Here is a 14434-nt window from a genome sequence, read left to right as displayed (position 1 = left end):
GAAATCACCGACTTTTGTCCCCGAACCGCACGTCGCAGGTGAAATAAATAGGTGTCGGATAGGAAACTACAAAGTTTTCATTCTGACTCTCTTTTTTTAGGGGGGGGATTTTTCTCACAAAAGCACAGGCACAGTGTGATTTCCCTTGCTTTTTCAAAGATAAGTCAATCGGAAATCCCCGCCAGGGCTCCTCCCCTCAGAGCGCACATAAGCCAGCGCGCTTCCCTCGGCCGCTCCACTGCGCTTTTACGCACCGACCTGGACGCATCTGCAAGACAAACACGCAAACAAACACACACACAAACCTCAGCAACGGACGTCCACGGAGTGACCAGAACACACGCAGAAATGGATTATAACTTGGACAGCATGGAGGGCAAGCAGGGGAAGGGTGCACACTTGCAGGACGAGCGCTTTGACAGCGGCCTGGACTCGCTGAAGGAGGACGAGCTGGTGAGCGACTTCGAGGACTTCAGCCTGTCCTCGCAGACGGCCAGAGACAAGCTCCACACGGAGGAATGCGAGCCCTGGAGGACGGCCTCGACCGAGGACGGTGACACGTAAGTGGATTTATTCGCGTTTATCATCATTTTAAGCGGTTTCAAGCCTAAAAAAAGTATGGTTCCGCGTTAAATCGACGCAGAGCCTACGCCGTAGGGTTACGGCGTAGCCTACTGCGTAGGTTGCGCGTCGGTGTAACGCGGGACCATAAATCAGGTGGATGAAGACCCGAGCACCGGAGCGCATCGAAGAAAAGCTGCAAAACAACGCAATGAAATGTGGAAAGTTGCACCAAAATAGAAGATATTTGGAAAAGAAAAAGTGCTTGTGTGTACAAGTGTGTGTGTGAGTGAGTGTGTGTAAGTGTGTGTGAGTGTGTGTTCGGCGGGCGGGGCTAAAGTCCGCTGTGCGCACTCAGGAAAGTCCCTGGCGCGCTGCCAGTAACTGATAAAGCATCAGATGTGTCAAGCCACAACTGGTGGAAATAACCCGACAAAACTCCACTCTTGCGAAACGCTCCACTGCTCGGGGCTTTGTTCTCTCCTACATGACTGGAACCACTTCCCCTGTGTGTAGTTTGTTTTATTTTTTTAATTTAAAGAGCTTATTTTAACCCCTTTTTCTCCCCTCTTGTTTCTCACAGGCTTCTCCACTTGGCCGTCATCCACGAAGCCTCGGAACAAGCCGCTCAGATGATCAAGCTGTCCCACAAGCACCCCTTCCTCAACTTCCAGAACCACCAGAGACAGGTAAGGGCCGGCCCGACAGTGGAATGGGGAGGGTTTACCTGCGTGATCCCCACCTGTGGCAGGTGTTGTAATAACCGATACGTCCCTCTGCAGACCGCGCTCCACCTAGCCGTGATCACGGAGCAGCCGGCCCTCGTGGACAGGCTGCTGAAGGCCGGCGCCGACCCGCTGCTGGTGGACAACAGCGGCAACACGGCCCTCCACATCGCCTGCAAGCGCGGCTCGCTCGCCTGCTTCGGCGTCATCACCCAGAACTGCCAACGCCACCTGGCCGCCGTCGCCTCCTTCCCCAACTACAGTGGTGGGTATTTGGCTCCAACGACCAACCAAGGAAAAGTCGGAGCCCCGTTTTCGTGGAAATGGGTTTTTAACCTGAGCTTTCCTCGTTTCCTCCTCACAGGACACAACTGCCTCCACTTGGCGTCTATCAACGGTTACATTTCTCTGGTTGAAAGCCTCGTTCAGCTCGGCGCCGACATCAACGCACAGGTAGGCGTCTTTGATACGGAAACCCGACGCTTTCTTTCTTCTGTCCACGACGAAAAAGTCGGATCCAGGAATCTAACTCCATGTTTTGAATCGTTTTCTCCGTAGGAACCGTGCAGCGGTCGGACGGCGCTTCACCTGGCGGTGGACCTGGAGAACCCCACGCTGGTCAGCCGGCTCCTGGAGCTCGGCGCCAACGTCAACTGCCTAAACTACGGCGGCTTTGCGCCGTACCACCTCACCTACGGGCGGCAGAACGAGGCGATCCGCAGCCAGCTGTACGACCGGACGGCGCAGGAGCTGAGGGAGCTGCCCGACAGCGAGACGGACGAGAGCGACATGGAGGAGCTGGACCTGCTCGACGAAGAGGTACGCGACGTTTCAGAGCGACGCCATCTTGACTAACGAAAGATTTCCTTACAATCGAATCCTAAATGCAACGAATCATTAAATTTAATTATTTCTCTCTTCCTGCAGCTTTATGACGACATCAAGTTCGGGAAGTAAAGCCAAGGCCGCCCTTCTGCTGGTGGTGGAAACATCAAGCTGCTACTGGGTTCTCCGAGCCCAGCGGGGGTCATGCCTCCCCCTCCTCCTACCCGTCCAGGTCCGGGCCCAAAGCTGCCGACCCCCGGACCGCAAGCGACAATGAAGATGGCGTCCGGTCCGGTCGAGAGCGCTGAGAAACCCCGCCGGAGCGACCGCGGTCCTCCAGCAACTGTAGAACTGTATTATTGTACAAAGACGTGTAAGATATTGTAAATACAGAGATATTATTTTTGTACCTAATGTGAATTTTAAACACTATTATCAAAAGAAAGTGTTAAAATAAAATGTTTTATGAATATAAACAGCTGGGACTGGCGTGTTTTCTCTGAATGAGCCAAGAGTTGAATCTCCCTCTCCGTGAGGATGACTGTTCTGTGGCCTTTCCAGCGTCACTTCTCACTCACGCCGAGTCATGAGGGAGTTATCACCCAGACGTGTAAACGACAGGCCAAAAAACAGAAAGAAAAAAGAAGCTCGACCACGTTGGGAACAGTTTGGGATTTCCTTTGTTGGGCGAGGTCAGCAGGTCTCTGAGTCACCGCGCAGAAAGTCCCCGGGCAGCGCAAGAGGAACTGTGCTCGAATAATCCGGCACGACGTTCACCGAGGAGGAAATGTTTTACACAAGTACCGGGGGGGAAACTTCCCAAGTAGTTTGGATTTACGGCCGTGTCACAACGACCAGGAAACTTTTCAAGTCTGGGAAGTACAAACCTTCCCTTTTTGGTGAAGTCGGGGTTTTTTCTCTGAGAGGAATTTCTTTAAACAACTGGCAGCGTTGACTCTTCCCCAACATGGAGGGGAAACTTGTCACAGAAAACAAGCAGAGCTGGAAACAGTCTGAATTATGGCCCAAGAAGCACTTATGTACCGTATAAACAGAAATATTAACTTTAATTCAAACAAGAGTCCCCAATGCAACTCCTGATTTTATGAGAAAGCATTAATTGGATTTAAAGAGTGACGTAATGAAAGTGGTGTTGACATGTTGCTGATGACGAATCTTCAGGGATGGTGAGCTGGACATGATCATTGACAGGAATGCTACACCAAGTCTCGCTCTCGCAAGAGTAATTCCGGTAAGATGAAGTAATCTATTTCTGACATTGTTTCTTAAAAAAAAGTAGAGAAAATGAGGTCAGATCTGTTCCACATGATTCATAGCGTAGTAAAAGCAGCTCCTCGGCGCGTCGTGATTTTTGAGAGCGCCGAGAGCCACGACAGGAAGCCCAGAGGTGGAGCTCGGCACGTGTTGATGTTCCCATAAACACTTTCACCTGCTGCTAAACCCAGCAGAGGTGCAGGAGCTCAAAGGCTTACACGCATTTTAAAATGTTCATCTGTAAAAATGATCAAAACGGGTTCTGAAATTTAAATAAAAAGAGAGGATCTTTTTACTCCAAAAACTTTTATTTTTTTAATTGTTGAATTAAACAGTGGTGGGGGAGGGGGGATAAATGTACAGCAAACAAAGATAACACCAGCCTCCATCTGGGAACTGCATTTCCCATCATGCTCTAAGTCCATCCAGCGGGTGATGGGTCTGCTTGCTCAGTCCCGCTCTGCCAGAGCCATGAGGTGGACATCTACGTCGGTCTCTGTCAGGATCCTGCAGGGAAAACATCAAGATGACTCCAACTACACAATCTACCATCATCCCAACTGCAGCTGCAAAGCATCCTGGATAAATGCAGGCTGTCTACAGGTTTGACCAAGCTAAATTTAAGACCTTTTTAATACCATTTTCAAACAAAATTTAAGACAAAAAAGTCAGTCACTGAGAAATCCAACGCTGAGGTCAAGGTTGCCAGATCTGACAGGTTCCAGCCCAAACGCGATGTAAAACCCACCGAAATAATGAAAAAACTGCCCGATTCAAACATTCTCTCTGCTAAAACCGTCGTATTAAATGCGGAATAAATTTCAAGTCGTAAGCAAATGAAGCCAAAAAAGTTCCGGCTCCAAACAAAGACTTCAATTAAATTGAGTAGATTAAATCAAATATAATATCAGTGAGTTTATTGTGTAGGTTTCAACTTTTCTCTCCCATAATGGAAACTTTTTTTGTTAATAATTTCTCCTAAACATTTAGTAAAAACCAGGAAAAGCAGCACAAATGTAATCAACCCGCCCAGTCCTGTATTTTTCAGCCCAATTGGGCTGAAACCCGCCCAATCTGGCAACACTGACGGAGGCGTTGTCAAGCAAGTGCATGTTTAACAACTGGAAAACAAATGTATTATTCCTCAAAACTATTTAATGAACTTTCAAAGTGTAAGATAAGTAAATTCCCCTCTTTAAAGGCCTTATTTTAGCTAAATGGAATTTAAGACTTTTTAAGGACCCGCGGCCGCCCTGAAATGGATGAGAAGTTTGACAGAAAATTAGTGTCTCCAACAAAAACAAAGCAACTCGTGTCCCCAGGATGCTACATCAGGCTAAACCACTACCAATGCCGAGGTGCTAAGATGTGCAGTTCCTCGAATGACCACTTGGGGCTCTGAAACCACGTAGGCATCAGTTGACACATGAAAACGTCCAGATTCACGTCAGAAATTCAGCACAATTAGGTGCTCTGTTCTGTTTTCTTTAAGTGGCAGCTGATGGATGGCTGTCATCACTGGCCACCTACATTTTTGCAAATATTGTAGCTTATTTCCTTGATAGGAAAAAAATGAGGTCACAAAGCAATTCATTCAGTACCGTATTTTCCGCACTATAAGGCGCACCTAAGAGCCTTTAAAGGGGACATATTATGAAAAACAGGTTTTTTCTTGTTTTAACATATATAAAGTGGTCTCCCCTCACCCTGCCAGCACAGGGGAGACAAAATACCATGAAATTCTGCAGGGTCTCTGACCCCCGCCTTACAGAGTCCCCCAGTGTTAGTGACCTTTTTTTGAGCCATTCTGAATCTGCGCCTATGGTGACGTCACCATAGGCGCTCATTTCCATAGGTTCAGCCTCCGCTGCTGAAACCACGCCCACAACCAGCTCTCTGGCTCTGGCTGGAGCGGGGCTTCCTTCAGCCAGTCGGACGCGGCGCAGATCCGGGTTAAATCATCCAGGTTCCCGGGTGGTTTGGAAGCTGGGTCCCCGGGGGTCTGTCCCAGGCTGGACCAGCTTCACTCTCAAAGATTTTCAGGCAAATCTGTCGGTTTGATCCCCGGTAACGGGCGATGCGCCGCGGATGCGCTCCGGAGCCGATCTGTGCGCCCGCCGTGGAGTTGCGGCGCCCGTCGCGCAGAATCCGCCGGGCAGATCCGGCTGAAATTGCGCTGGTCAGTCCCCGGGAGTCCCTGCTACCAGTCCAGGCCGGTTCCTGCGGTCCCGGCCGGTCGGAACCGGTCAGATTCCCCGGTTAAAGCCGCGGTGATGCGCGCTGCTCCAGCTTACTTTCTGGTTCCCAAAGCGCGGTCCGTCCGACTAAATTGTCCAGGTTCCCAGCCGCTTTGGGAGCAGGGATTTCTGGGGTCTGTCCCAGGCTGGACCAGCTTCACCCTCCGAGATTTTCAAAGAAATCTGTCGGTTTGATCACCGGTAACGGGCTATGCGCCCCGGAGCCACGCTGGGTGCCCGACGTGGCTCCGGGGCCAGCGTTCAGCATCCGCCGGGTAGATCCGGCTTAAATAGTGCATAAATGTTATTTATATACAACTCGTATTTTATTTTTTTAACAATAAAGTTGCCATTTGTGAAAATTCAGTGTTGGGATTTATTTACAGACTCGGGCTGCTCTGGCGGAGCGAGGTTTATCCTCCTCCCCTGCTACACGTCATTCAGGGAGCCAATCAGCACAGAGCCTCATTATCATACCCCCCCCTTCCCTTAGAATGGAGCACAGAAAAAGAGGTTAGAAGCGGTAAAACTAGTGACAGGGCCCACAGGCTGGATTTATGATTTATGTAGAAAAAACAAGCTTTAGATTGTTTTTAAGACATTCAAGGCCTGTTTAAAATATACATTAAATGCCATAATAGGTCACCTTTAAGTTTCTCAAAAACTGGCAGTGCGCCTTATATATGATCATTACAGTAATTTCTGTTACTGTAGTCGGGGAGTTTGGGTAATGTAGTCGATGTGGCCGAAGTAACAGCGGTATCACAAAGGCAGGAATCGTCAGACGTTCAACAACAGCAGCGACGCCGACTCGCATAATGGCGACTGTGACGAGACGGGACCATCGGATGCTGCAGTCGCCCAGCTGTTCCCTTCCGACCCAGAAGAAGGAGATTTCGAGAGATTTTGGGATGAACTGGAAAAGTTCTCCTCCGCATTTTATTTGGGAGTGAATGAGGTTTTCAGAAAGCTGGTTTTTATTTTGTTAATAAAGTTTGACTTACGGTACTTTTCTTTTTGTTTTGTTTTATTCCCTGTAGCGCAGCTCCATCAGGTAGATACATAACTCAACCCCAGCCACTATAGTACAGTATCTTACCGTATATTCCGTTGCCTTATGGTGCAGAAAATACGGTAATCAAAATTGCTTTAAACTGCAGCCACATCGTCACAACGTAGAAGTTTCATTGCAACAAGGTGATGTTATTTATGTATTTGGAGTTTTTTTTACCTGAACTTGGGGTCTTGTGTTGTGACAACGCCCACCTCCAGCTCAGAGGGCTTGAAGTCAATGGAGAGCACAGTTGACAAACAAGAGATTGCCGTCTGAGGGAACACGGGAAAGAAATCTCCATTCAGCAATTTAATGATTTGTGTTTTACAGTTTAACAGCTCTTATAATTTCCACAAGGAAACAAGATGGTTATAAAACAAGGGATAAGCTGGAAACCACCAGAATATCCCTCCCTCATCATCCTACATCAGCAAAACAAGATTAGTACCTCGATAGTTTGTTCAAAGGTCCAGTCCAGTTTCTTTTTCACTTTCTTCTCCAGGAAGCTGGTGGCTTCCGTCTGCTTCACGCCGGCGGCGGTGGCCTTGAAGCCGCAGTAGTAGCCGGCCGGGTCGCATTTGTACACCTGGGGGCCGTACTCCTCGTCTACGCCGATCACGATCATACCTGCAGGTTCCCACCCGGCAACCACGAACAAGGCAGTGTTAGATTAGTCTGGAATCTGAACGCATAAAAAGGTCCTTGGAGGTGCGGCAGACAGATGCAGGAACTCACAGCAGCCCAGTGGTCGCATCTCAGCGTTCTGCGTGTAGACTTGTGAGATGTCAGCAATTCTCTTGCACAACATGTCCACCGGGATCTCATAACCGTACTTGTACTGCCAGTTGGCCGCCTCGTAGCGAGCTCGCTGGACTTGAGACCGACTGTCAGCTGTGGGGGGGTGGGATCGTGTTTAAAGAGGGAACAGAAAAAATAAATAGTTTGTGTCAAAAGCAGTTACATCTGCAACAACAGAAGGTTGAGAAAAACGTTTCCCGCTGAAGGTCTGCAATCATTCCTGATTGTTTTTCTGTTGTTTTTTTTTTAATCGGAATAATGAGATATTTTCTTCAAGGATTAACATGGGACTTTGTTCAAAGTCAGAAGTTTGCACGCTCTTGGTTTGTATTCAGTACAATTACATTTTGAAACTAAATCAGTTTGGTTTAGCTTCTCACAAGAGCGCTGCTCCAGAAACTGGTGGGTTGAGTCCTGTTTCTGGGTATTCTGCTTCCCAAACGCCTTTTCAATGCCGCTGACATGTTTTATCAGACTGGGTTTGAGACGGTCACTCCAATATCTTCATTCAGTTGTCCTTGCACCTCTTTGGAGACCAAATATACCTCTAAACTGGTTTCACAGTTCGTTTGGGAGGCCCATCTATTCCCAAGCTTTAGTTTTTCGGCAGGCGTGTTGATTCAAATGATCTGTATAATATTCTTTACCTCTAGTTTGTCACAACTACAAACCCCCTGCAGCAACGCAGTCTACAACAAGTGCTTGCAGTTGCAGGGGAGCATCCAACTAGCACAAATGTCCGTTAGCCTTGCAAACACTTATCATGCACACATTCATCATGTGCACTTCTACAGGCCACAATCACCTTTGAGTATAAAGCTTCTTACCTTGGAGCATAAAATTCCTTCTTCTATTATTCCTACATTTCCCTGCTACATCTACATCATCTTGAATCCTAACAGACCTAAAAATGGACACGTTTCCTCAACTTCACTGTCAAACAAAGAAAAATCCTCGTAGTTTTCTAAACCTCTGGTTCCTTCTGTTATCAAGCTCTTATCTTAAATCTCCAATGAGAGGTTACAGTATTCCCAGATTTTATTGTGAAAGAAAACATGTCAAGTAATCCCAAAGCTTAATCGCTATTCAAGTCAAAACACTACTTTTAAAGAGTTTTTAAGTTCAGAGCTTCAGATTCAGATGTTTCAGGGAAGTCTGGGAAGAAAAAGAGCCTGAAAACCAACTAAAACTACAAATGTTTGGAATCAGTTAAAACTTTTACTAGCATTTCACTAATGTATGCTCTTTTAAAAGGTAGGGTAAGGGATTTTTGCGTGGCATCACATTGCTGATATTTAAAAGAAAACAACAAAAGACAGAGCGAGAACATTCCTCCTCCTTCCTCCAGAGAAAACGCGTCCCCATCTCAAACTTTCCAAGCACAAGCATGAACTCTGTTCTGTGGTTGGCTGGAGCAACGTTTGTTCTGGTTCTGAAGGGAAGCCGAACCCGCCATTTCCAGTTTACGAGCCGTGGCCTGTGTACGAAGACCATTTTTGTTTTAAAAGAGAAAATGGGTGCAGGAGATCACTACATACAGTAGAAATGACAACTACTTAGCCATTAAAGTTAGTGACACCAAATTTGATATTTAGAAGCGTATGCAACATTTGGGGAATTGGCAACCCAAAAGTCTGAAAAGAAGGTAAACGAGGCTCTTTTCTCTGTGCAAACGATTGCTGGAGGTGGATTGCCACACCAAGCGTACATGAAAAAACAAACAACTGTTTGTGACTTGTGCATTTACTTCATAAACTGATAACTTTGCAACAATCTTGCCACAAGCTGAGTTCAGTCATGCACAACATCTTCACACCCTGCTGTGACATCCATCAGCAGTGTGAATCACCAGTCACCAGCATGATTGCTAACTACGGGCGACTGTGTGAACACGCACTCGTCAGATGACGATGATGATTATCATTATTACTACTTCAGGCCAAACAATCCAGACATATATTTTCAAAACAGAATAAACAAAAGGAAGAAGCAGACGCTTTGGGAGCCGTTTGTAAACTCTGTGCCAACTGTTTGACCTCAGATTTCTCCAACCCTGTCATCACACATTAGGCAGCCCTGCAACTGTACACAATCACTGCATCCAGGTACTTGGTGCTTCACCAAAATTAATGCGGTTCCTCCTTTCTAACCGTTTATGAAGTTGTTGCATCTCGTTTGGCATGGTTAGCTCTACACAAATGGTGCTTTTACACTAGTACATACGAAGCCTGACTCGACACGCCATGTCTCATCTCGACTAGACTCGCCTTGCCCTCGGTTTCTTTTCAATACCCAGATGAGAAGTAGGCGGGTTGGAGTGAAGCTGCTGTGACGTATTTGATTGTGTGATCTAAACGAAGAAGACAACACTAAAGATGTAGAACCTGGAGGAGATGATAGTTGTGCTGCTGGGTCTGTGTCTTGTGTTCGAAAGAGCGGCTTCAAGCGGCGACGGTTTTTTTGTTTGTTTGTCTCGGCGCTGCTGAAAAGTCAGCTGGAGCTGCAAGCAGCTATGAAGTGACAGAGCTCCTGGTAGATCTGGTCGTTCCTTATCGCCTGTCTAGATCCCTTTTTAATTCTCTCCTCAGCCACCAGGTTTATGAACATCTGCACCTCAGAGTTGGATCATGAAACAGACTTTTGCGCTGCCATTGCCTGTTGAATAAAATGAACAAGAAGCCGTCAGAGTCGCTCTTTCACTGATTTCCGCCTCCTGACTCAAACGTCTGACTCCAACCCCCCGACCAATCGGTGGTCTGTAGTGTGATGACATCAGATTCAGCCGACTCAGCCGCTTAGAACCTCAGCAGAGTAGATAGTAGAAAAAGTATCTACTCGGCACGTTAGACCCCTAGCGGAAAAGCGCAAAACCGAGGCGAGACAAGTCGAGTCGGGCTGAGTAGGTACTAGTGGAAAAGCGCCAAAAGTAAATACAAGTCATAAGATGTAAATAAGGACATTTTTGAGTTTCTATGAACTTTATTTTTCCAATAAACAAGTTGCTTTGCTAAGTGACTTGCAAAGTCAGGGGCTTGGCAGACTGGGTTTCTGGATGCACTGACGAAAGAGAGTGGTACTTAGCCTCTAATCGAGCTCTTAGCTTATCTGATGGCAAATAATCTAATTCCCCAAAGTTGGCTTTATGGGACCATACTTCCAATCACATCATGCTGAATACAGCTCACTCAGCATCTTTTAGATCTACTACATGGACAAATATGTTTGCAGTTTACAAAATCTCAAATTTTACATGCAAAGTGTCATATGAAAGTTAACTTTTAGAAGGAAAATTGACAAATAAGGCTGTCTTTTGGACTGTGGTTACAGATTCCATAATTTGTTTCCCACGTGTGTTGATGCCAGCAATACTGATAGCTGGTCCTCTCCATAATCACAAGCCTATCTTACCTGTCATCCCAGACATTACGCATCCAATATTGTCTGTTATTCTGAAGAGGTGGGTTACTGTGGAAGCATCCAGAAGCTTGTCCTGTTGAAAGAAAGACAAAGAAAAAGAATAGTTACTGGTTCACCATTCAATAGCACTACTATATTCTGAATTATTATTAAGTGAGTAAGTTACATACACAACCACAACACAATTATGCCAATAACCTAATATATACATTATTTACTTAATATAACATTGCCTGGTGGTCAATTAATGGAGTTTATCATTTTATATAAGTCTATAATGAACTGAAGAGTTTTTTGACAATGGGTTGTATCAAGAAAAAATTTAAATAAAATAACACTTTTCAAATATACATTTTTTACATTTTAACTACATCAGGATTGTCTTTGACAACAAATAAGGCAATTTTCTTTTTTTCCCCAGAAGCTTATTAGATACGCATCCAACACCGTCCGATCTGGCATATAAAAAAATAGGCCCCATGTTAGTTTCACACTTGGGATTATTTATATCGTTAGCCCAGGTTGGAACCAGAGAAAACATATTTTGGGACAATTTATCTCCCATGTACCTGAACATAACCACCGAGCAATTCTCATGGGGGAAACAGGAACCCCACCAACAATCCCAGATGGGACCCCATTTGTCAGTCCAGTTATATCTCATGGCCTGACCTAAGTGCATTGCAATCCAGTGTAGACGTACAATTCAAATATTGAAATACGTTCAGCTGCAACACGACACAAACTCACCGGTACTTTTTTTTGTGTTACAACAACTGCACAGTCCTTCCCCCGAACAGCTACTGATGTGAGCCCACCTTGATTTATAGCCTTAAAAGCATATTCTGAAAAAAAGATGAGTACATATTATCAACAATGAACGTCAGAATTGTGCAACAGAGAAAGGAGGCATTGAAATGGATATTTCAATATGCACTGTAGACACTTTATGCCATTTGTTTACACTCCCGAGTCAATATGCACTGAATATTTGCACTAGTTAAGCAACCTCAGATAGGTTGTTTCTATCTCTGCATTATTTATTTGTTTCCGGAAGTCTTTTATCCCAATGGCAGTCAGACTTTTTAACAGTTCCATGTAGTTTTTCACTGTTGTTCTTGTTGCTGTCATTATCTAGTGACAGTCGCATGACATTACTGCTAAAAAAACCCACTTTAAACCACTGCACTTTTACTGTTTTTATATCCTTTATTTTTAATGAGCGTTTTTTTTATCCAGAATACAATCTTTCTATGTTTTTTATGTAATTTATATATTCTTCGTCTGTCCTGTTTATTTCTGTTCTGCGTCGCGCTGCTGTGAATAAGAATCGGGGATGAATAAAGTCAACCTTTACCTTTAGTTTATATATACTGTATTTACTATAATACTTTCTGTTGCACTTCTGATTGGATGCCAAACTGCATTTTGTTGCTCTGTACTTGAGTACATGTGTAATGACAATAAGGTTGAATTGAATCTAGGGGTGTAACAATATATCGTGCCACGAAATTTCACGATACAAAAACATCACAATGCGTGTCGTGGAGGTGACAAACTGTATCGCGATATTGGATTATTTATATTAATCTATTGTGTTGACTAGAAACGCGCATCCGGCCGCGCCTCGACCCGCAGACCAAAATCTTACTACGCTCAGAAGAAAGTAGTACCGTTTTGCGGTCCCGATCACGGGACTCTTGCAGGGTTTTGAGCTCTGAACTTTTAAGTCTGGTGTAGAGTTAAGCCTTACCTTATTAAATTAAACCTTTTTCGGGTCGTGAGTAGGATAACACAGGGACAACTGCGTGAGTTCCAGTGTACTTTAATGTCCGCTAAACAGTGTAGGATTTTAGAACATCAACACAGCAGTGCCGTACTGTGGCGTATCACTCCGCCCAATATAAAACAGACTAATCACTACAGATAAACTGATTATAGTCCCTGATTTACATCAGAATATATTTATAAAATAATGAACCCTGAATTACCAAAATAACCTTCTTAACAAAAATAAATCTCCTCTTACACTTATAAAGTGAGCATGAATCAATCTTTTTTATGATTTAAAAATGTATTTATTTACTTTTAGTTGTTAAATATCTGAAAAGAAAAAAGTCAAATCATACATGAGAGAAACTATTCATTTTGTGGCAAAATATTTTTATTGTATGAAACTGAAGATGCATAATGCAAACCTGACATTTACTTTTAGTTCAGTTTGTGGAAAATGGTTGTCCTGGCTTTCTCTTTAAAACTTAAACAGTTATAAAGCATTACAAACTGTAACAATAGAGCAAACAAACGCACAGTATTGTTTTGTGTCTTTCAAATAAAAGACCATTTTTTCCAGTCATATGTTCCTCATGCAAGGTTGTTAAAAAAATACTGCCATAATATCGTATCGTATCTTTATCGTGACCTCAATATCGTGTATCGTATCGTGAGATTAGTGTATCGTTACACCCCTAATTTAATCTAATCTAAATATAAATATAGACTTAAAATGTGGAAAATTGGAGTAACAAATAAAAAACTGTTATCAGGTGACATCAGATTGGCCCAAAAGATGCTGAATTACTGCCAAACTCTGAAGTTTTGCAAGAGTAAACATGAATAAAACGCTGTTACTTAGTTTTAATCCCTTTATTAACTAAACCTGTTACTAAACCAACTGTCACTTTAAATTAAAAACATAAATCAAATCATTTAGAAACTACAAAGTCAAACAAATATGTTAATAATGGTGCAACTTGGAGATATAGACTTTTAACGAGTGAAATATTGTGTTAAATCAGAGGTTTAAGTCTCTACAATGAATCAGCTGCATTAGGGCGATGCTAACCGTGCTAACTATATAACAACAAGCTACCGATTCACACTCGCGTTTTTCCTGGTTTTATTGCAGCTTTGACGGAGCTGAGGTGAAATACGAACACTCAGACCGCTAAAGAGACTTTGGTGGTCGAGTTTCAGTCCACTTTCGTTCGTGAGGGAGTCGTTTATCCGCCTGAAGTGGAGCTGAGCTGAAGCATGACTGAGCATTTAGCCTGTTAGCTCTGGAAACCTGTCACCCGGCCCATGCACAAACGTGAGATACTGACCGACTTGATAGAGCCGGCCCTCGGGGGAGAAGATGGTAATGTGTCGGTCGAACCCGGCGCTCGAGCCTCGGGACATTGTGCGAAGTTAGATTGGACCGAGAGAAAGTTCGCCGGGATGAAATGAATTTGAAGCTGATTTCACTCCACGGACAATGTTTTCACCCGGAAGTGGAACTGAGAGAAACTGGAACTCCTTCCGGTGGAAGACGGACGGCGTTTCCATGGTGACGCAGCGTTTTTCATGTAGCGCTGAAATACTACAAAAACTATAATGACCATATGTTGTTGTGAAAATGAAACATGTATAATTAATATCATTTTTAAAAATGTATATATATATATGAATGAATGAATGAATCAATGAATCAATGAATGAATGAATGAATGAATGAATGAATGAATCAATCAATCAATCAATCAATCAATCAATCAATCAAC

The 14434-nt window shown here is 44.3% G+C and overlaps 2 protein-coding genes across 2 annotated transcripts; one reads left to right on the top strand and one right to left on the bottom strand.

Moving 5' to 3' along the window:
- The first annotated feature begins 224 nt into the window (after positions 1–224).
- Positions 225–2587, top strand: LOC133418715 (NF-kappa-B inhibitor alpha-like). Its single transcript, XM_061707556.1, has 6 exons — positions 225–560; positions 1145–1250; positions 1344–1551; positions 1651–1739; positions 1845–2105; positions 2214–2587. The coding sequence occupies exons 1-6, from the start codon at positions 349–351 to the stop codon at positions 2241–2243; spliced, it is 906 nt and encodes a 301-aa protein (XP_061563540.1). The 5' UTR covers positions 225–348; the 3' UTR covers positions 2244–2587.
- A 1088-nt stretch (positions 2588–3675) lies between these two features.
- Positions 3676–14159, bottom strand: LOC133418716 (proteasome subunit alpha type-6). Its single transcript, XM_061707557.1, has 7 exons — positions 13997–14159; positions 11643–11737; positions 10884–10965; positions 7413–7568; positions 7126–7304; positions 6855–6949; positions 3676–3893 (listed from the first exon to the last, which is right to left on the bottom strand). Exons 1-7 carry the CDS (start codon positions 14070–14072, stop codon positions 3836–3838), a joined length of 741 nt encoding a protein of 246 aa, XP_061563541.1. The 5' UTR covers positions 14073–14159; the 3' UTR covers positions 3676–3835.
- Positions 14160–14434: the final 275 nt, after the last annotated feature.

Source organism: Cololabis saira, chromosome 18 (assembly GCF_033807715.1).
Source record: "Cololabis saira isolate AMF1-May2022 chromosome 18, fColSai1.1, whole genome shotgun sequence".
Taxonomy (NCBI): Eukaryota; Metazoa; Chordata; class Actinopteri; order Beloniformes; family Belonidae; genus Cololabis; species Cololabis saira.
The sequence above is the reverse complement of the archived record's forward strand: the minus strand, read 5'-3'. Positions and strand labels throughout refer to the sequence as shown.

What these genes read in the sequence shown, in the direction of transcription:
- LOC133418715 (XM_061707556.1), top strand. Translation starts at nt 349, where the DNA reads ATGGATTATAACTTGGACAGCATGGAGGGCAAGCAGGGGAAGGGTGCA. An exon ending in TCGACCGAGGACGGTGACAC is followed by an intron (nt 561 to 1,144) that starts GTAAGTGGATTT and finishes TGTTTCTCACAG; the next exon opens with GCTTCTCCACTTGGCCGTCA. An exon ending in GCGCCGACATCAACGCACAG is followed by an intron (nt 1,740 to 1,844) that starts GTAGGCGTCTTT and finishes TTTTCTCCGTAG; the next exon opens with GAACCGTGCAGCGGTCGGAC.
- LOC133418716 (XM_061707557.1), bottom strand. Translation starts at nt 14,072, where the DNA reads ATGTCCCGAGGCTCGAGCGCCGGGTTCGACCGACACATTACCATCTTC. An exon ending in GGGCCGGCTCTATCAAGTCG is followed by an intron (nt 11,738 to 13,996) that starts GTCAGTATCTCA and finishes TCTTTTTTTCAG; the next exon opens with AATATGCTTTTAAGGCTATA. An exon ending in CGTAATGTCTGGGATGACAG is followed by an intron (nt 7,569 to 10,883) that starts GTAAGATAGGCT and finishes ACCCCCCCACAG; the next exon opens with CTGACAGTCGGTCTCAAGTC.